This window comes from Molossus molossus, unplaced genomic scaffold, assembly GCF_014108415.1.
Source record: "Molossus molossus isolate mMolMol1 unplaced genomic scaffold, mMolMol1.p scaffold_m16_p_2, whole genome shotgun sequence".
NCBI lineage: Eukaryota > Metazoa > Chordata > Mammalia > Chiroptera > Molossidae > Molossus > Molossus molossus.
The window spans coordinates 3,585,125-3,606,598 of record NW_023425355.1 but is presented as its reverse complement, the minus strand read 5'-3'; the positions used below and the strand labels follow the sequence as shown (position 1 = coordinate 3,606,598).

Genomic DNA, 21,474 nt, shown 5'->3' with positions numbered 1-21,474 from the left:
GGTAGGCATGCAAGGCTCAGCAGCAACCTGCAGCTACGTGCCTAGCTGCCAAGTCCCATTCTGCAGAAGTGAATGTGAAGGCAGGCTGAAAGCGTTGCTCAGGGGATCCAGAACCTGTCTTGCTCCATGCTAGGCCTCGTCAAAGGCTGGGGCCAGGTGGCAGATGGACAAGCACCCCACCAGCTCTGTGTTTGTCAGGGGTTCAATCCAGGCCAAAGAGGGGTACACTGAGGCTGCTGTCATAGATTCCTCTATAAGATGAGCACCTGAGAACAGCCTCTGAACCTCTGAGGACACAGCAGGACCAACAGAAAAGGGGACAGAGGGTGATAGGAGGGCTGCCAGGGCCCGCAGAAGCTGCGGGTGGGAGTGGGGCTAAGGCTGGGTCTGATGAATCTGGTTGGCCCAAGTCTCCATGATTCCTCCTGAGCTCTCTGAACACAACCCCTGTCCTGAGCCTACCATGGGAGAGGAACTGCTTTGTAAATCCTCACCCAAAGATATGTTTTCCATTGATTTCTAAGGGTGGGGGGTGGGGAGAGAGAGAAACATCAATATGAGAGGCACATATCTATTGATTGCCTCCCACATGTGGCCCAACCGGCATTGGGGATCAAACCTGCAACCCTTTTGTTCCAGGGCAGACGCTCTAACCATTGAGCCATGCCAGCCAGGGCCAGAAACTCGTTCTTCATCCCGCTAGCAAGTGTTGCTGAACTCGAGCCAAACACTGGGCACAAGGACTATGGAAATGGACTCAGACAAGCTAGCTCCCAACCTCAGGGACCACGGAGATGGGACACAGAGAGGGAAGGACCTAGGGCGATCAGAAATACTGTTTTCAGGAGCTTGCTGGGAACAGTACTTTCGAAAGGATAGGGAGAATTGACAAGGCTGGAAAGGGCATTTCAGGTCAGAGGTCCAGGAACAAACCTAGGATCTAACTGGAGCAGAGGGCTGAGAAGGTAGTGCCTTGGATCCTGGAAGGGCCTTAAGGGGGTACAGCTGTAGAGCCAGTTAGGGGCACCGCCTCAGGAAGCCGGGGTGCTCTCTGGAGATACATAGTGGTTGATGCTACAAATCAGTGACCAAACTGTGAGGCTGTCTATACCACAGCCAGGAACCACGAAGTGTAGTGTGGTGGGTGGCACCTTGCTGAATCCACCAGATGACCTACTCTCAGAAATGACCACTTCCAAAAAAACAAGAGGGAGAACTCATGGGCATGGACAACAGTGTGGTGATTGCGGGGGTGGGTACAGGTGGAAGAAGGCATAGAGGGAGTAGATGGTGATGGAAAAAAATTTTTAAAAAAATTACCGCTTCGTGTGTAGGGACCCTCCCCCGATGGCCCGATATTCTAGAACTATGGCTCCAGGTACTAATAATGGGTCCACTGCATTGTAAACAGAAATCGCCTGACCCTTGGCCATTTGGGATATATCACATGACTAGGAAAACAGGCACAAAAGTGGCCTATGGTATTGGCAAGCATGCCATTTGGAGAGCTTTATTACAAACAACAGAAACCAACTCTAGTTATTTAAGCAGAACCGTTTTATTGGAAAGCTATGAGGGGGGTGGGGCTTGGGGAATTTTCTGGGACGCTGAAGACTCCAAAACTGGCAGGAACAAGGGAACTGGGCAGCCAAGGACACAGCCACATCCTGCACACCAGCACTGTTAGCTCGGACCACACCAGCAGCACGGGAGGAAAGGCTTGGTGAGCCCGGCTCGGCTGACTTCCTCCCTCCAGACTTCAGGTGCTGAACACTAGTGTCTGATGCTCTTAGCTGAGGTCCCGAGTCCAGGCTGCTCAGGACCTGGGGCCCAGGTCTCCTTCCTTGAGGCCCGGGGCTGCAGGCACAGGGGAGGAGTCCCCTTGCCTGGATGGACTGTTTCTGACTCAAAGGGTAATTAGTGCTCCCATTATGCAAGGAGCAGGAAGATGACCAGGACCCATGGGTGCTCCTAACCTACCTCCTTGTGCAGTGCCTGTTGGGTGCAGCAAAGGTTAATATTAGGCAAACCACCACCACGCCGCCCAATGAGGGCCCTCTAAGGTCAGACTTTGGAGTCTCATGACAGCTGAGGTGCTGGCAGAAGGCCAAGGGGGAACACAGAATGTCTTGGGGGATGAAGTTATAAATACCAGCCTGACCAGGTGCAGAAAGAAAGGGCTGTGGCTTCTAACCAGTGAGAATAAATAATCTGTCTTTTTTTTAATTGGAAAAGTTTTGATTTTACTAATTTTGTTAATATTCATGACACTGTAAAAAAAAAAAATCAAGCAAATGAATTATTTCCACTGAAAAAATCAAAAGCCCCTCTCACTTTTTTCCCCAACCCTCTCTGTCCCTTCCCAGAGGTAACCACTGCCATCAGTTACATATGTAGCTTCTAGAGACTTCTTTGCATTTTCATATATAGTTTGGTTTTGTAGGGTTTTATTTTACGTAAATACTGTACATATTGCTCTGCAATATGCTTTTTTTTTAAAAAAATCTTCACCCGAGGATATTTTCCCACTGATTTTTGTAGATAGAGTAGAAGGGAGGGAGGGAGAGAGAGAGAAAAACATTGATGTGAGAGAGACACATCAATTGGTTGCCTCCTACATATCCCCGACAGGGGCCAGACATTGAATGTGCAACCCTTGGGTCTGGGGGCCGATGCTATAACCATTGAGCAAAACTGGCCAGGGCTACAATATGCTTTTTTAACTTAACATTATTTCTTGGAAATCTCTCTATACCAGTACATATGGTTTTTAACTGCTGCACAATATTAACCCACGCCACCAAAGTATTTAAGTCAGGCTGAAGGACAGGCCCCACTTCAGATTTTGAAAGATAGCTATTCCCCAAACTGCTCTCCGAAATGACTGCTATGGTTTACATTCACACCAACAGCAGGAGTGTTCCCATTTCTTCTCTTCATAGCCCAAACTAGATATTATCACAAAGGAAAACCATTGCTCTCTCACGGACACAATATGTTTCATTGTTGTGTTAATTTCCCTGTCACTGATTGCCTCTGAGGTTGAACATGAACAATATCCAGGCTGCTGGAGAAAACAGCTCTCAGAAACCGCTGGGAGGAGCAGAAATGAGTCCACCTCGCAAAGCAGTTTAGCAATATCTAGTTTGGATGAAGATGCTCAGACCCTAAGGCCCCAAAATTTTACCTCCGACCCTAAGGTCCAGACATTTCTTCTCCATATACTTACCCCTAAAGACATCTGTTAGTAAGTTCACTGCCACAAAATACTGGGAGGAACCTAAATATCCACCAATAGGAACGGATAAATAAATTGTGGTAATTCATAATATTTGTTATTTAGTATACAGCAGTTAAAATGCACAAACTAGATCAACATGTATGAAAATGGCTAAACTTCAATGTTGAGTGAAAAAATCAAGTTGAAAAATGATACACACATTCTATTATGTCCATTTAAAAAACAGAAACACTCTTTTTGGTTACATACACACATACACACATATATATATACATATATACTTATATACACACATATACATACATATGTACGCATATACATACACACATGTATGTCTAAAAACACACAAGAAGTAAACACACCATTTCCTGGGTAGTGCTTACCTCTGTGGAGGAAGGTAAATATGACAGGTGAGGAACTTCACTTGTACCTAAAAAGTTCTCTTTACTGGAGAGAGAGAGAGAGAGAGCTGAGCCAATATGGCCAAATGCTAAGACCCATTAACTCTGTGTAGGTGGATGTCCCCAAAAACTGTATACAGGGTGTCTGTAGATTCTATTACATTTTAACAATGAAATGTATTTTTTTTATCCTCACTTGAGGATATATATATATATATATATATATATTTGCATTTATCATCAGATAGAGTGGGAGGGAGATGGGAGGGAAGAGAGAGAGAGAAACATCAACATGAGAGAGACACATCCACTGGTTGCCACCCACACGACCCAACCAGGGCCAGGGACAAACTGCAACTGAGGTACGTGCCCTTAGTGGGAACCGAACCCCGGTCTCTCTGGTCCACGGGATGATGCTCTAACCGCTGAACCAAACTGGCCAGGGCAACAATGAAATGTATTTTAATAGACACTGGCTTTATAATTACTCAAAGTTGTATATACATTTTTTGGGGACACCCCATATTTAACTCAGCACTTGTCGGGCATATATTTTTCTATTCCCTTTGTATCGCTGTGTTAGAGTAGACAATCTACACTCAGTTTTATATTTTTTGCCCATTCCCTCTGGGAGTTTCTGTTTTCTGAAAGGGGATTTTAACTCCTTCACTCCTACACCCAGTTTGGATCTAATCCTACCATTGTTCTTTCATTTTACCATGCCTTTTCGCCTTCCCATATCCTGACAGGGTGTTCTCCACGCAGCCTTTGCCCCATAGTAGTTTGATAAACATATACTTTATTCCTACTTTTAGAAGTAATTACCCTTAATTTTGCTGTTGTCAGAGTCAGCATTTCCAGTGAAACTAGTTTTTCTACTATTCGGAACACCAAAAACCCTCTTTTATATGGCAAATGCCAAGGATCCATTAAAAAATCACTTAGTACCATTGTTTTAGACAAAACCAAACACTTCCACTATCGCATGTAAAACCAGAAGAACTTTAATAAGCTTTTACGGCATTGCAATTACAGGAACGTTAACCCACAACATGCAACAGAAATGGTGATGCCTTTTGGACATATTTAACAGATGAACGCGATATGATTAACAGGGACATATTCTCCTGCAGAAACAAATGCCACTGATTTCAATATTCAGGTTAGAAAATGTAATGTTCTTATTGCAATCTCAGGTAGCATTTAGAAAGTTTAGTTTTGCCTTTCTAACCTCTAAAACACACTATGATTTTTAATGCCATTGCACACAACTGCTTCACACTGGAAATGATCACAAGAAATCAACGGGTGTAGTAGATTAGTGGGCTGATTGGTTTCATTTCAATGGTTAGTTTGGAGAGGGCTCCTGCAGTATTGTGGATTGCAGATGGGGAAAATCTGGGAGACCAGGAGGCAAGAACCCGGGTCTTAGAGTGGGGGAGGGAACATGCAGCGGCACACAGGGCAGGTGCCCGACTTCTGGAGCCAGATGGACACGCAGGGCTTGTGGAAGTAGTGGTGGCATGGCAGCTCGGTTGCCACCTCCCCTTTCACGTATTCACTGCAACATATGGGGCAACACATTTCTTGGCCCACTGCGCCGTGGTCTTCAGTGACCAGGATCTCAGGAAGGCTGTCGATGCTCTCCTTGCTCGCTGGTGGATTGGCCACCTCCACATCCACCGCGAGAGACTCCAAGTGTGCAAGGGCCGTTTCCATCGCCTGGGCCAGGCGTTCTTCAAGTGCCATGTATGTGAGGAACTGGGGATCCACGTAGGAGATGGCTTCGGCCACCCCCAGCCCATCTGCAAAGCCATCAAAGAGGCTCCAATCCACTTCCAGGTCTTCGCTCACGCTGGAGTCGTCTTCCAGGTTGTTGTTGCCATCCAGCATGAAGACCCCAGGCTGCAGCAACTCCTGACCAGAATCATTATCCCCCTCACTGCTGCTCTCGTTGTCATTGTACCCAGACCAAGGGGCTTCTTCTTCCGGCGATGCCCGCTCCGCTTCCTGAAGAGCCGGTCCTCGAACTTCTTCAAGCTCAGTGCGCTCTCCGCTGCCTGCGATGGCACTAGCACTGGGGCTGGCATTGGCATTCCCTCTGGCACTGCCTCTGGCATTCCCTCTGGCTGGCTCAGGTTCACGCTCTTCTTTCCCTGGCAGAGTCTCCCAGTTCTCTGCACCGGGGAACAGGTTTTTCTCCCAACCTCGATACCTGCGACGCAAAGTGGCAGTCCACTCTTTGTCGCTGTCAGAGTCTTCATCGCAGTATTTGTAGTAGTCATCGCTGAATGTCCAGAAGTCACGGTCGGCCGTGGTCCATGGCCGTCTGGGCACCTTTTCTGGCTTCACGTGGTCGTTCCTGGCTTCCCGCTTGTCCTCGGGGTACTTCGGCTCCGAGTAGCCGCCTGAACTCTCCCCTCTGCCTCTCCGTGCCAGGCCACCCGAGCGGCGCTCCCCAGCGCTGGCAGTGTCCCGCCACCTGGAAGTACTATGTGGCATATCATCATCATCATCAGTATCAAAAAATATTTTTGGTTTCGCGCAGTTTGGACTGGCCAGATTTCGGATTTTGGGCCTCACCACTGGTTCCTCTGCACCCTTTGGGGTGTTTTCCCCACCACCACATATACTCACAGGAGCCCTGCTGGGACACGCAGGTAAATGCTGCTCCCGTCTCTCCCTCTCCAGGCTGTCGCCCTTTGTAGCCACCTTGCTGTCAGAAGCAGAGGTCTGAGGAGCCATGCTCTTTTGCTGCAGGAACTCAGCCCTGCCAGCAGAACGTCTGGCTGCAGGGGCTGGGTCTAGCTTGTCAAGCTCCTCTTTCACATCGCAGTTAAAACTAGAGAACTGGGGAGGCACCCCGACCACAGACCTAGCCCCTTTCTCTGGGTCATACAGCTTGTCATCTTTAAATTTGCCCGTTTTCCCTCTCACTGGCACGCGCTCCACAGGCCCAGCCCCCTCCTCCTCGCTATCATCTGCCCCGAAAGAGTCAATATGTCCATAAGCCATTCCTCTTCTGCTACCCAGACCCCTGTACTCTCTTGGCGGGTACCTGGAGTAGTCCTCATTATCAACATTCAGGCTGGTTCCCGAGTTCTCACTGCCGTTCCAACAACGGCGACTGGTGGAAAATGGCGATCTGCTCCTCTTGGTTTGACTGGGGGCTAATCTGTGCATTGGGACTGCAGATGTCGTCTTTCTCTGGCTGGAAATCCTTTCCTGCTGGCTCGTGGCTGGCCTGAAACTGACATAAGCATGCTTTCTTCCACACCTCCTGCCTGCATGGGACTGCTACCCTCCGCTGGCTTGGGCCATCGAAGCTTGCTAGCTTCCTGACCCATTGCTCTGACTTAGCGCGGCTTCCAGTAAAGCCGGGGCTCAAGTGGAAAGGTTTCTGCTCCCTGCACACACTTTGGAGATGGGAAGATCGAATCAGTTCAGAAGAAAGGAGCAGGGAGATTCTTTCCACCTCAGCAGGCAGGTAACAGAAAGAATAAGGGGCCCCTTCGAATTAGTTTCCCTTTCTTCCAAAGCCTGGAGTAGCATTCCAGCGACTGTCAGGTGTAGACCTGGGACACATTTTTCATGTTGGCAAAATGATCACAAAACTGGGTTTGCAGGAAAGCCAGACTTAGGGGAGAATCTGACAGAAAATGGGGGGGGGTGACTGGATGCTGGGTAGGTGGGTGAAGTACTGTGGAATTGTGCCAACATGGGAAGAGGAAAGACTGCTGTGGTTTTTTTTTATGGAGTGTCTGCGTTTTTCTGAGCCCTGCGGACATACAGGAGAATTGCAAATTGGAATAGGGTGGAAAAAACAGATCACTGTGTGTGCACTGAGTGCATGCATGTCTGCAAGAGGGAGAGGGGCAGGTGGAAGGGGGACCCGCAATCACGCAATGGAGAGATGCTTGTTTGTAGGGGGAAGGTGCAGGTGTCAGTGGCATTGAGAAGAAGCGTGTCACACAGAAATGACAGGTGTGGGTGGCGTGACTTCAGGAGAGGGGCGTGGGTAAGTAAGAGAGAAAGAGAACGTGCATGTGTGATTATATGTGTGTCTCCATGAGTGTGTGGTGTGCATTTGTCAAAATGGAAGGCAACAATGAAGAAATGTCAGTGTCCCTGAAGGAGGATTTCTGCAAGTGTGAGTATGTGCACCGCAGGGACCAGCAAAGGAGGGCTGTTTGTGCACGTACCTAGTGGACAGGAGAGGGGAGCATTCGGAAGGGGTGTGTGAAGACTGGTACAGGGCACATTTGTATGTAAGGGGCCTAGGAAAGAGGAACCATCATTCTGAGGGTATCCTTATGTATGTATGTGGTCGGTCCTGGAGGGTGAGGGTATGGGTGTATGTGCTGTGTGTGTCTGGGGAAAGGCACTGAAGGGTGTGACAGTGTGTGAGCCTGTGTCCATGCATGTGGGGGAGGGGCCGCACAGGAACCTTGAATATGGGGAGGTTTTCAATGGGATGTTTCTCTGTGTGTGTTTGTGCACGCACACGTGTGCTTGTGTGTGTGCATGCTTGTGTGTCCCAGCATGCTTGAGACCCGGGGAGGGGGAGGGGAAGATAGGGAGAGGGGGAGGGGTCTGCAATGTCAAAATGAGAGCTGGGCAACCATTATCAGCTCCAATGGCAGGTCCACACCAATGTGGCAGGGAAGGGGGAAAGAACGGGTATGGCTATAGTTTTCCCCTGGAAATAATTGTTTTTTCTGACAACAATATATTTACCTAAAAATCTCAGCAATTTCCCATTCAGCAAACCAACTGCAAAACGAGGGCAGAAAGGCCACGGAGTGTTGCGCAAAGGGGCTGGGAAGGGAGGAGAGGCCGGGAGAGGTGGGGCAGCGCCGAGACCTCTGCTCCCTCTCAGTGATGGGAGCCATTCGAGTGGGGGCCGCGCCGCGGGGAAGGGGCCGAGGGACAGAGCCTGGGGCTCCCAAACAGGCCGATCGGTGCAGGACACAGGCCTCCTACTGCGGGCAGGTCCCTCGAACGCCCCACCCCTTCCCGAGGGGCGAGCCCCAAGATCTGCCCGCTAGAGCTCCTCCAAATCGTCCCCCGGTGCCCGGCCGCTCGCGCCACCGCCCCGTCTGCATGGATGCAGGCCCTCCGCGGCCTCCCACTCACCAGTCAGGACACCCGCGCGCTCTCGGGAGGAGCAGTGCTCTCGGACCTCCGACCGCCACGACCGCCGGAGCCGCCGCTCCGGGTCCGGCTCCTCCCCGCCAGATAACAGCAGGAGGGCGGTGACTGAGGCGGCGGAAGTGACGGCAGCTACAGCTGGGGCCGCCCCTTGATGGGGCGGGGGTGGCAGCTGCTGCAGAGAAATCGGGGTGGGCCTGAAAGCTTTATTTCATTTTAAATGATGAATTCGCCAAGGATACAGAAAAGGACAGCGAGAAATGTAACCAACAGCCAGCTTTAACAAATGTTAACCATTTAGCCATATTCCCTTCTGTGCTGGGTTGTTGTTTTTTTTTAATAAAATGAAATCTGCAAATTCTTTCTGATTAATTCCAATGTGAAAGTAATTATATTAATATATATCCTATGTTACATGTTATGGTTTGTACTGGAAGCATTAAAAATGTGAAACTATATTGAGGGTTTGCAGTAAGCTTACATTTTTGTACCTGCTTGAGACAAATTGAACTGTTTACAGGAGAATTTCTTGCTGTTAATCACAAAATCAAGCTGCTCTATCCAAAAGAAATGATCAGTCATGAAGCCCAACGCGAGTTCACCTAGGGGTACCAACAGAATAGAAATAAGATGTATGACTTTCAAACCATTAAAGAAACAATGCACAGAACCAAGAGAAAAACCCAGTTTAACAAAGGGCAGAAATGGGGAAAGAGGCAACAGGAACGGATATTAAAAAAAAGCCAAAGGGCAGGAATAAATCTAAATATATCAGTATGCATCATGGGTTCACATCTCCTATAAAAAACAAACTCTCATTTTAAGCATTTCATTTTTAGAAATCTGGTTACATGCTGTTTATATGAATTTCACCTAAAGCAAAAGTAAGAAGGAAAATTTTTGCAGTTAAATACTAGCAGAAAGGAAGGAAGAAATGTAGAAAGAGAGGGAAGGTGGGAGGGATGGTAAGGAAAATACTTTTTTAAAAGAAATAAAGAGAAGGGAAGAAGGAAGAAAGGAAATAAGGAAAGAGACACATAGTAACGTTAATACAAGAAGAATCAAGAACTCAACCTAAAAAGCATTAAAGAGAACAAAACAGCTTGCTCCATCCACCCAGAAGATACCGTCGGTAACATTTATATGCCAAACAATGTAATTTCAAAATATATGAGGCAAACATTGTTAGAAATATAAACAGAGATCAAAAAGTCTGCAATTATAGCAAAGACTTAAAATTGTTATGGTATATAGATAGATCAAACAGACTAATAAATTAGGATATAAAGGGATTGAACAACACAATCAATAAGATTAATAAGCTTGATCTAATGTATATGCATTTATTAAAATATTTAAAACATTTCAAACATACAGAAGAGTACGAAGTATAAAATGCACACTTCCATGTAACTGTCACACAGATTGAGCAAATATTATTTTCTTCACCTCTTCAGATCCTTCTGTTTTTGAAGCAAACTATAACAGTTGAAGCCCTCACTTTATCCCATTCATCTTACTTCTTTTTCCCAAAGAAGCAACATTTAGACTTTTCCTTCTTATCCATATTTGTTTTCTTTTTCTACACATGTAGATATCTGTAACCGATACACATTCTTGTTTTATGCATTTTAAATTCTGTGGATGGTAACATAATAAATATATCCTTCGCAGTTTAAAATATTACTTATTTTCTTTTTTTTATTTTTCTTTTTTTAGAAATTTAGCAGTTTCATGCATTTAAATTAAGGTCATGCATTTTAACTGCTGAATACTATTGTGTCAATTCTCCAATATGATATTACTATAATATATTATTGAATGGACTTCTGTTGCATGAATTATCCAATTTCTTTCATCTCTTTCCCTCCTGATGGACTTGGGTTGTTTCTGTTTTGTGCCACTATAAATGGAGATTTAATGAACATGGTTCCTTGTGGCCATATGGAAGAGTTTCCCTTGGGCAGAGCTTCCCAACTAAGTAATGGATGTTCTGATATATTGATCCCCTTAGCCTTCCAGGAAGATGGATCTGACTTCACTCAACTGCTGCCCTGGAGACTGTTGTCTGGCTAAGAACAGACTGTGTTCATCCTAGTGAGCTGGTATACATATTAGCATTTTAAACATATGCTTTGATGTGAAAAGAATTGGAAAAAAACTGCTCTAGTGTATATACATTGAAATTGAATTTCTGCATCAAAGAATATGTAGTAGTTATCTATTGCTGCATAACAAATTGCCCCAAAACTTAGCAATTTAAAATTTAAATAAAACAGACACATATTATATCATAGTTTCTGTGTGTCAGGAATCTATGAATGGCTTAGCTAAGTGCCTCTGGCTCACTGTCTCTCATGGGGTTGCACTCAAGCTGTCATCTGGGGCTGCAGTCTCACTTGCAGGCTCAATGGGGGCGGGATATCCACATCCAAGCTCTTTTATATGGCTCTTGGCAGGCCTCAGAAGATCCACTTCCAAACTCAATCATGTAGTTGCTGTCAGGCTTTGATTCCTTGCCATGTGGCTTCATAGGTGAATTTTATCAAACATTCAAATAAGAACTAACATCTACACTTCTCAAACTATTCACAAAAACTCAAGAGGAAGGAAAACTCCTAAGCTCATTTTATGAGGCCAACATTATAAACCAATATCCCTGATGAATGTGGATGTTAATAAAACCCTCAACAAAATATTAGCAAATTGGATCCAGCAATACATTAAAAAGATCATACACCATGATCAAGAAGAATTTATTCCTGGAATGCAAGTTTGGTACAATATTCTCAAATCAATAATGTGATACACCACATAAACAAAATGAAGGATAAAAATCATCTGATCATATCAATAGATGCAGAATAAGCATTTGACAAAATCCATCAGTCATTTATGATAAAAACTCTCAGCAAAGTGGGAACAGAAGGAACATACCTCAACATAGTAAAGACCTGCAAACCTGCAGCCAACATCACACTCAATGGGGAAAAACTAAAAGCATTTCACTTAAGATCAGGAACAAGACAGAAATGTTCACTTTCACTACTCTTTTTCTTTTATTATTCTAGCCAGAGGGCTTTTTTTTTTTGCATTTACTTTTAGATAGAGTGGGAGGAAGAGAGAGCGAGAGAGAGAAACATCAATGTGAGAAAGACACATCGACTGGTTGCCACCCACACAAGCCCAACCGGGGCCAGGGACAAACTGCAACTGAGATACATGCCCTTAGTGGGAACCGAACCCAGTACTCTCTGGTCCACGGGTCAATGCTCTAATCACTGAGCCAAACCAGCCAGGGCCGCTTTCACCACTCTTATTCAACATAGTACTGGAAGTCCTAGCCACAGCAATAAGACAAGAAGAAATAAAAGGCATCCAAATTCGACAGGAAGATATAAAACTATCATTATTCGCAGATAACATGATAAGGTATATAGAAAACCCTAAAGACTCCACCAAAATACTACTGCAATTGACAAGTGAATTTAGTAAAGTAGCAGGATACAAAATAGATATTCAGAAATCAGTTGAATTTGTATAGACCAATAATGAACTATCAGAGAGAAACTAATAGAACAATGCCATTTACAATTGCATCAAGATAAATGAAATACCTAATAATAAATTTAACCAAGGAGGTAAGAAATCTGTACTCTGAAAATTATAAGACACTGAAGAAAGAAATTGAAAAAATATATAAATAAACGGAAGCATATACTGTGCTCATGGAGAGAAAGAGTTAACATCATTTATTCTATAGATTCAATGAAAATTTTATAAAAATGTCAATGGCATTTTTTTACAGAACTAGAACAAATAATCCAAAATTTTATATGGAACCACAAAAGACCCAGAATAGCCACAGCAATATTTTGAAAGAAAAACAAAGTAGGAGAAATCATACTACCTGATATCAAACAATGCTACAAGGCCACAGTGATCAAAACAGCATGGTATTGGCACAAGAGCCATCTATAGAACAGTGGAACAGAACAGCCCTGAAGTCAATTAATCTACAACAAAAGAAGCAAGACAATATTGTGGGGTAAAGGCAGTCTCTTCAATAAGTGGTTGGGAAAATTGGACAGATACATGCAAAAATGAAACCAGATGACCTTTGTACAACATATACGAGAGTAAACTCAGAATGCATTAAAGACTTAAATGTAAGGCTCGAAACCAAAAATCTCCTAGAAGAAAACAGTGAAATCTCTGACATTTTTCTTAGCAATATATTTTTTGATATATCTCCTTGGGAAGGGAAGCCAAAGAAAAAATAAACAAATGGAACTATATCAAAATAAAAAGATTTTGCACAGCAAAGGAAATCATCAACAAAACAAAAAGACCTACCTATTGAAAGATGTTCACCAATGATACATCCAATAAGGGGTTAATATCCAAAATTTATAAAGAAGTCATACAATGTGAAACAAAGAAACAATCCATCCATTTTTAAAAATGGGCAGAGGACCTGAATAGACACTTTTCAAAAGAGAATATATAGGTGGCCAATAGACATATGAAGAGATGCTCAACATCTCTAATTATCAGGGAAATGCAAACTAAAACCACAATGAGCTATCACTTCACACCTGTCAGAATGGCTAGCATCAATAAATCAACAAACAACAAGTGTTTGTGAGAATGTGGAGAAAAGAGAACCCTTGTGCACTGCTGGTGAGAATGCAGATTGGAGCAGCCACTGTGAAAAGTAGTATGGAGTTCCTTCAAAAACATAAAAATGGAACTGCCTTATGACCCAGCAATTCCACTTCTCATTATATATCCAAGGAAACCCAAAACACTAATTTGAAAGATTATATGCACCCTTATGTTCATTGCAGCATTATTTACAAAATCCAAGATATGAAAGCAGCCCAAGTGCCCATCGACAGATGAGTGGATAAAAAAGTGGTGGTACATGAATACAATGAAATATTACTCAGCCATAAAAAAGAATGAAATCTTATCAATGCAACAGCATGGATGGGCCTAGAAGGTATAATGCTAAGTGAAATAAGTCAGACAGAGAAAGACAAACACCATATGATTTCACTTACATGTGGAATCTAAAGAACAAAATAAATAAACTAAATAGAAACAGACTCATAGATACAGAGAACAGACTGATGGTTGCCAGAGGAGACAGGGTTTGGGGGACAGGGGAAAAAGGTGAAGTGATTGAGAAATACAAAACGATAGTTACAAAATAGTCATGGGAATATAGGGCTTTTCTGTTTGGCTACAGCCATCAGTTTTATGTCAAAGGTAAGCAAAGATGGGTGCTTACAAGTATATCCAGGAGCTATGGAGAAAGAAGCAGCCTCATGTAATGCTCTTCCTTCTCAGGTGTGCTGCTGGCAGTACTGCCAGCTCTCTGAGCCCCATGGACCCTCCCCCACCCCTACCCTGCACTGGCCCCACCTGGCCCAATAAAGCGAGCAGGCTGGGATACAAGGCAGAATTATGTTATATCACATATTGGATTTGTGTGCACAGTGGTGGCCGCAAACACTCTGTTCCTAAGGGTGTGACTATTGGCAAGGCTGTCCATCATAGTGTTAACCAGCTCAAGTTTGCTCAAAGCCTTTAGTCTCTTGCCAAGGAGTGCGCTGGACCCCACTGTGAGTCCACAGTGAATTCTTACTGGGTTGGTGAAGATTCCACATACAAAGTCTTTGAGGCTGTCCTCATTGATCCAATCTATAAGGCTATCAGAAGGAATTCTGACACCCAGTGGATCACCGAACCTGTCCACAAAAACAGGAAGATGAGAGGGCTGAAATCTACAGGCCACAAGAACCGTGGCCTTGGAATAGGCCACAGTTCCACTACACTATTGGTGGTTCTCACTGTGCAGCTTGGAGAAGGCACAATAACTCTCCAGCTCCACCATTACTGCTAATATAAGTAATGTTTGTAAAATCCTTAGCTAATCAACCATTTAGGACAGTCATGTCTGCTTAAACATGTTCTTTACTTTGTTAAAACTAGTTGTCTGCAGATTGTTTCATAAATGCATTGTCAAATTATGAAAATTAAAGTGCAATGTTGTTGGAAGACTCTAAGTGATGGTGTATCTCATTTGTCATAAGATAAATGCTTTTGTCTTTGCTTTATCTTATTAGGGAGCTTACATGTCAGCGTTTAAAATGCTGTTTGTATAATAGGTGTAAAATAAATTCTGTGAAAAAGGAGTGCAAAACAGTTAATAAAATAAAGTACAGCATAGGGAATACAGTCAATATAATTGTGACAACTATGTATGGTGCCAGGTGGGTACTGGAAATATTGGGGGGGGGCACTTCATAAAGTATATGATTTAAGCACTATACTGTACACCTGAAACTGATACAAAATAATATTGAATGTAAACTATAATTGAAAAATGAAAATAAAGAGAGAGATGGTCAAAGCCCCCACACACACCAAAAAACGAGAAAATAACACCGCCTGAGAACAACTGGCACGGCTCTGCTCAACCCACTGCTAGATAGTTGGGATTTTCAGGTTTTTTTAAATACTATGAACAATGCTGTTATATATGTCTTTGAATATATCAGTCCTTAGGTACCAGGGCCTTCATTTTCACAGAATCATGTCGCAAAAGTAAGATTGCTAGGTCGCATGATGCCCGTCTTTTGAATTTACTAGATGGTGCTACACTGCTCTCTGCGAAAGCTGGAGCACCTCCCATTTCCACAGCTAACAACTTGGACCTGACCCTGGGAGGATCCCTTCCCCTCCCTGGGTCTCACTCTTCCTATCCCAGCAATGGAGAGATTGAATTATGGGGTGGCTGAAACCCATGCCAACTCTGCCAGTGTATGTGTGCCAGGGCCTTCCTGGGCAGGGAAGCGCTGTGGCCATGTCAGTGGGAGGGCTTTGCCCACAGAACATGACTGAAGGTGTGGCACGGGCAGGAGCTGGGATGAGCCTGGGACACAGGAATTGCTGGCCTGGGAATAGCTGTTTTGGGCCCTGCCCAGGAGCCAAGCCCTGCCTCCCACCCCCACCCCCACCCCGTTCACAATAGGAGGGTGGAGGATGAGCAAATGGGGAGCTGAGGTTATGGAAAATGTGCCTTTTGAAAAGAAGAACATTGGGGGGGAGTGTAAGAAGGCAAGAAAGAGCTGTAAATAGTGCTGGTTGCCCCGAGAGGAAGAGAAAACAGCTCCTCCAAAACAAAACCCATCTTCGGTCTTCTGCGGAGGCGTGGGACACGAGGTGGCCTCTTATGCTGGACTCCAGGCAAGTTCTTCCTCTCAGGCATCAGTGTTTCCATCTACACAATGGGAATCTGGGCCTAAATGCCCTCCAAGGGCTCTGACAGCTCTCATATTCCACAATCTTCTACAGGTCAGCTGAGTCAAGCCCCTTGAGCTCAGCCCTGCCTCAGGTAGTGAGAGGTGAGTTGATCAGCTGTGGGAGTCAGAGTAACATTGAGACTTTGGGGTCATGTAGGCACCTACGCAAACTCCTTCCCACAGCCTGGAGGCTTGAATTCATGGGTGCCCTGCCCATCTTTGCAGCCTCCTCTCTTCCCACCTCTGTTGTGCCCCAGGTTCTTCTGACCTCCTTTCTTGCAGACACCATCCCAAACTCCCTGCTGAGTCAGCGTCTTCACTCTTGCTGTTCACCACACTGGAACACAGTTTCCCTGCCTGTCCGCTGACTGCTGTTCTTTCTGCTCTTAGCTGAACTGTCACCTCTTCCAGGAAGTCTTTCTTCCTGGCTCCCTAGGGTATGCCAGCTCCTACTCTGAACCACCCTCATAGCATCACAAAACTCATCCCAATAGTTGTTACTTCTGCTGTGATTTTTTTCCATATCTGTCTCTCCTGTCAAATTACTGTAACCTCCATGAGGGCGGAGGCCTCGTTGATATTGTTCACAGCTCTATGTCTGGTATCCAGTTGCCTGGAAAACTTTCAGCCGACAAATATTCCTTGAAAAAAAATTCCTAGTAGCTACCACGTATCACAGACCTACAGAGGCCAGGCACAGACATACAGGGTCTCATGTGGCCTGCGCATCACAATTCTTCCTCATTTCTCAGGTGTGGTGATGGAGGGGCAGAGAGGTGACAGTTTTGTCGTGCCAGAAGCTTTCATCCTGGACTAGTTGGCCAGGCTGTGCAGAGTTGGGCCTGGCAAGCAGGTCGGCCTGCCTCACGCCTCCTTTTTCGCCTGCCACCACTCTTCAGAGAGGAGCAGCAGCTGTGGCCTCTCCTTGTGTTCCCATAGCAACCAGCGCTTACCTCCCGCTCACACTGGTTCCTAATTGCCTGATTACGCATCTTCTCCCCTGCCAGCTCCGAGCTTCTTGAGAGCAGGGTCCATGGCAGGCTTTGCTCACCATTGCGTGCTCCAGGCTCAGTGAGTATTAGTTAAATGAACAAAAATGGATGCATGCACATGGGTTTTTAAAAGCTTTCATCACAAACAAGGCACCTGGCAGCCTATAGTGGCTGGGGGGAGGGGACCTGAAAGACTGATGCTCCTTAGCTCACCTCTGCCGAGTGGTGTTGCTGGCCAGCCCCCCTTCTCCCCTCTCCCCTGCTGCATGGGGAAGCTCTTTAGAAAACAGGACAGGCAGCCCCACGTGGTCCTGCCTGTTGGCAGGAGGGGAATGCTGGAGACGGTGCAACACCGCCCTTAACAATGCTCCCGTGCACACACACGTGCTCCCTCGCCACCTCCTTCTGAGGGAAGCCATCTCAAGTGGCCAGGTTTTGTTTCGAGAATCGCCAGAAAGTATTGAGTTTCATAGTCACTTTCAGTGCTCAGTTCAGGATCTCATCAGTTGGCCCCTTCCCCTCTCCATTCCCACAGCAACCATCTTAACCCAGCTCGCCATCATCTTCTACCGGAGTTGTTCCAACAGCCACCTTCCTGTTCCCACTCCTGTCTGCTTTCCTCCTTCCTCCCTACCCATTTCCCACAGCACAGACAGAATGAGGGTCCCAAACAGAAGCTAGCCCATGTTATACCCAGCCAACCTGATGAGGGAAGCAGGGGCTGGCATCATTCTTGTGGCCCGATGAGAGTCTGTCCAAGCCACTGAGGCCATTGGATGGGGGTGAAGGGGAGCTACCAGTGTATTAGTTTAGTCCTTAAATGTTTGTTGCCTTAAATATTTGATTCTGGACCATGTACTGAGCTATCTCTGAGCTCACAAGGACAGGACCATTGTACCAACCTCCGTAGTGAAAGGGACAGAAAAAAAAAACCCTGGTGTGAACTGCATTTTGCATGGAGTGCTTTGAGAGTATGCTTGTGCAGAACCAGGAGTCTGGGTCTGTCTCTCTCTTTCTCTGTCTCTACCTCTCTATCTCTCTAATCCCCCCCCCCCCCCCCCGTCTATCTCAAAGGAAGGGACATTTGAGCTGAGCTTTCTATCTGACTAAATGAAAAGGAAAGGCAATCTGTCCTGGCAATCTGGTGTGGCTCAGTTGGGTGGGTGTCATCCCGTGCATCGAAAGGTTGCCAGTTCAATTCCTAGTCAGGGAACATGCCCAGGTTTCAGGCTCGACCCCAGGTATGGGGTGTACAGGAGGCAGCCAATTAATTGTCATTTTGCTCTCATATCAATGTTTCTCTCTTTCTCTCTCACTCTCTCTCTCTAAAAATCAATAAAGAAATATTGTAAAGGGGATTTGTGGGATTGGAGATAGACTATAGGGACCTTACAAGATCAAGGAAAAGGCTAGAGAGTCAGGTTGGGAAATAGATGTAAGAAAAGGCAACATTGGGGGAGGGGAGGGGATGATATAGGAAACAGGATGGTTTCATCAGAATGCTCACACTGAAATGGACAAAGGCTGTTTCCTGTATTCTTATACTGCTTGTTCCATATTTGAAGTTCTAAGACTGTGTCCAGTGACCAAGCTGGGCTGGGGAGAGGAAGGCTATGTCCCTTTGTCTTCCATGGTAGGACGTTGATACATAGGTTTACTGTTCAACCAACCTTACCCACAGTGAGGCACAGACAATTCACTTAAAGGAAACAGGAGTCTAAGGAAGGGAGAAAAATGAACGCTGCAAAGCCACAGAGCAGTGAATGTCCACTCCCTGCCTGATGACAGGAAAAGAGGAGGAGGAGAGTCCAGCCAGAGAGAACCAAATGGGAAAAAAACCAAAGACTGCAGTGCTTGAGGTAGGGGCAGCATCGTGTGACTGGAGTGTAAGTGGGGGAAGGGGAAGCCCCCAGTTGATGAGACAGAAACAGGGAAAAGATGGACTATAGCATAGCCCATGGAGTGGGTCATGGAGAGCCAGCCTCGGGAGGGGGAGGCAGACGAGAGGGTATTTTAGAACCTTTACTCTTGAGGTATCAAGAATGTCTCAGAGATGGCAAAATTGGACATGTGGAGACCAGCAGGGAACTCTGGGCAAGAGATGGTGAGGCCTGAATTTCAGCATTGGTCATGGACAGAGAGAAGATGACAGATTCAAGAGAATCTAGAGAAGTGGGAGGGTAAGGGAGGGTAAGGAGCACAAGGTGACTGAGGAGGGGGCTTCAGGAGAAGGAAGAAGGTTGGGAGAAAGAGTTTGCACTTTCCTCATGGGCTTCAGGATGCCCAGCTAAGTCTCTCAACGCCCATTCATTCAATAATTAATGTCAGCCTAGCCTTATTTGCATGTGCCAGGCACTGTGGAGGGAGAGAGAGAGAAAGAGACAGATAGAAATGGAGATAGAGAGCCCAAGACTCTTAATGGACTCTCTCATACTCTGCTGGGGGGAACATAAGCTGATATAATTGCTGTGAAGAATGATCTGGAAATGTGTTTCACTCTTTTAAATATGCATGGCTTGGTATTTTAACTTCCAGGAATTTATCCTAAAGACATCACTTAATAAGTATACACAGATAGACATATGTACAAGGCTGTCACACCATTGCTTCTAAGAGTGAAAAACTGGAAGCAACCTCAAAGAGCATTAGTAGGGAACTGGTTAAGTAAGTGGTGGTGCAGCCTTACAAGCAGTAGGCAGGGACAAGACAGCACAGCCATGTCCCCGATGGCGGCCCAGTGGGGAAAAGCTCTAACTTTCAGTGAAGTTTGGGGTTTCGTCCGTGACAAGGCTGCACGAGTTTGTTCCTGAGAGTAATTGGAGGAGGGTTTTTTTACATCTTTGAAAATGGCTGAAAAAGTTACGGATCTTCAGGAGATTTCATCCCAGAAGCCGAGGAGAAATAGGTCACAGAGGGAGTTGAGGGAGAAAATGTCCTTTTATCTGCTTCCGGAGTTCAACCTGTTCACTAGAAGTTACAGGAACGAGGATTATCTCTGGGGAGTGAGGCTGGAGACAGCAGGCACGGCTTTTACTGACTACTTGAAACACTCCCGCATTGTTGGGATGTTTTACAATCTATGCAGATTACAGAAGTAAAAGGCGGTAGCAACAATGAACAATGAAGACACTTGCATTTGTGGAGTGGGGGTGGGGGGACAGTGACAAGCTGCTTGGCCCCAGAGCTTCTGAAGCAGGCCTTTGGCACCTTGGCACTTGGGTCCCCACCTGTGTTGCCAGGACTGTCCTGTGCACTGAAGCACATTTAACATCATCCCTGGTTTCTATCCATTAGGTGCTAGTAGCAACCCCCCACCCCAAATTGTGGCAACCGAAATGTATCTCCAGGCATTGTCAGATGTCCCCTGGGGGAGCAAAGTGGCCCCCTGAGTGAGGAACCCACTCTAGAGGGATTTCAGATTACACAGATATGGTCAGAGCCTCTGCATGGCTCCACGGTCCAGGCGTCAAGAGATGTGGTTCATTTTGGATCAGCCACTTACTAGTGATGTGACCATGAGCCTTCCTGAGCCTCACTTTGCTCAACTCTAAAATGGAATTAATAATAATAACATGTCGCCCAGTGCTGCTATGAAGACAAGATGTCTAAAGTAGTGAGCCTCGGCCTGAGGAGTGGCAGGCAGTCAGTCAATAATAGCAGGACCCATGGTTCCCCAGTCACCCCATCCACAGGGCCCACCTCAGGCATCCGCACAGGGCTGGGGCTTCTAGGCTGTAGGGATCCTTACAAGCCTTTGGGCCCGAGGCCACAGCCTGATGGACTCCTGAAATTTCCCTCCCTGGACAGTCATCTCCTGTTATGACAGAGGAACTTCCTTTTATCTAATACCAAACTCCCATTTAGACTTTGGGTCTCCTGTCATTCTGCCTCCCCTGGAGAGTATGACCCCACCAGTGACCCCTTTTTTCAAATGGGTCTTTCCCCATTGCTTTTGAGTGCTCAGATCTCTCCCCCCAAAACAAACAAACCACCTTCCTTGACATTACTTCCTTCTCCAGCTACTGTCCTCTCTCTTCTCAACTCACTCTTTGAAGGTACTTCCCACTCAGCCTGTCCCAAACCAATCACATCCATTTCCTCCCCAGATGTGACAGCCTGAGAGTCATTCTCCAAATCTCCCGCATTACCAACCCCATAGTCAATCCCGATCATTTTTCTTCCCAAGTCACTGTGGGGTAGCCTTGCCCTGCATCTTTATGGAAAAATGAATACAGTGCATATTCTTAGTTCTGCCTTTCTTCCACAAATACACAATGCTATACACACCCTTCCGTACCTGGCATTTTTCACCATGTATCTTGTCAATCTTTCTGCTCCATACTTAGAAACTTTCCTCAGTGTGTTTACATGGACTA

General features: G+C 45.8%; 1 protein-coding gene and 1 pseudogene across 2 annotated transcripts; one reads left to right on the top strand and one right to left on the bottom strand.

Moving 5' to 3' along the window:
- Nucleotides 1-4,630: 4,630 nt before the first annotated feature.
- Nucleotides 4,631-8,874, bottom strand: PJA1 (praja ring finger ubiquitin ligase 1). Of its 2 annotated transcripts, none has more exons than XM_036271783.1 (2): nucleotides 8,779-8,874; nucleotides 4,631-6,892 (listed from the first exon to the last, which is right to left on the bottom strand). In XM_036271783.1, exon 2 carries the CDS (start codon nucleotides 6,823-6,825, stop codon nucleotides 5,071-5,073), a length of 1,755 nt encoding a protein of 584 aa, XP_036127676.1. In that variant the 5' UTR covers nucleotides 6,826-6,892; nucleotides 8,779-8,874; the 3' UTR covers nucleotides 4,631-5,070. The 2 variants fall into 2 exon arrangements, with proteins under 2 accessions (XP_036127676.1, XP_036127677.1); XM_036271784.1 differs by having other exon boundaries at nucleotides 4,631-6,886; nucleotides 8,779-8,861.
- Nucleotides 8,875-14,077: 5,203 nt separating this feature from the next.
- Nucleotides 14,078-14,704, top strand: LOC118636055 (annotated as a pseudogene).
- Nucleotides 14,705-21,474: the final 6,770 nt, after the last annotated feature.

Bases quoted from the DNA above. Each gene is read 5' to 3' on its own strand.
- PJA1 (XM_036271783.1), bottom strand. From the start codon at position 6,825: ATGCACAGATTAGCCCCCAGTCAAACCAAGAGGAGCAGATCGCCATTT.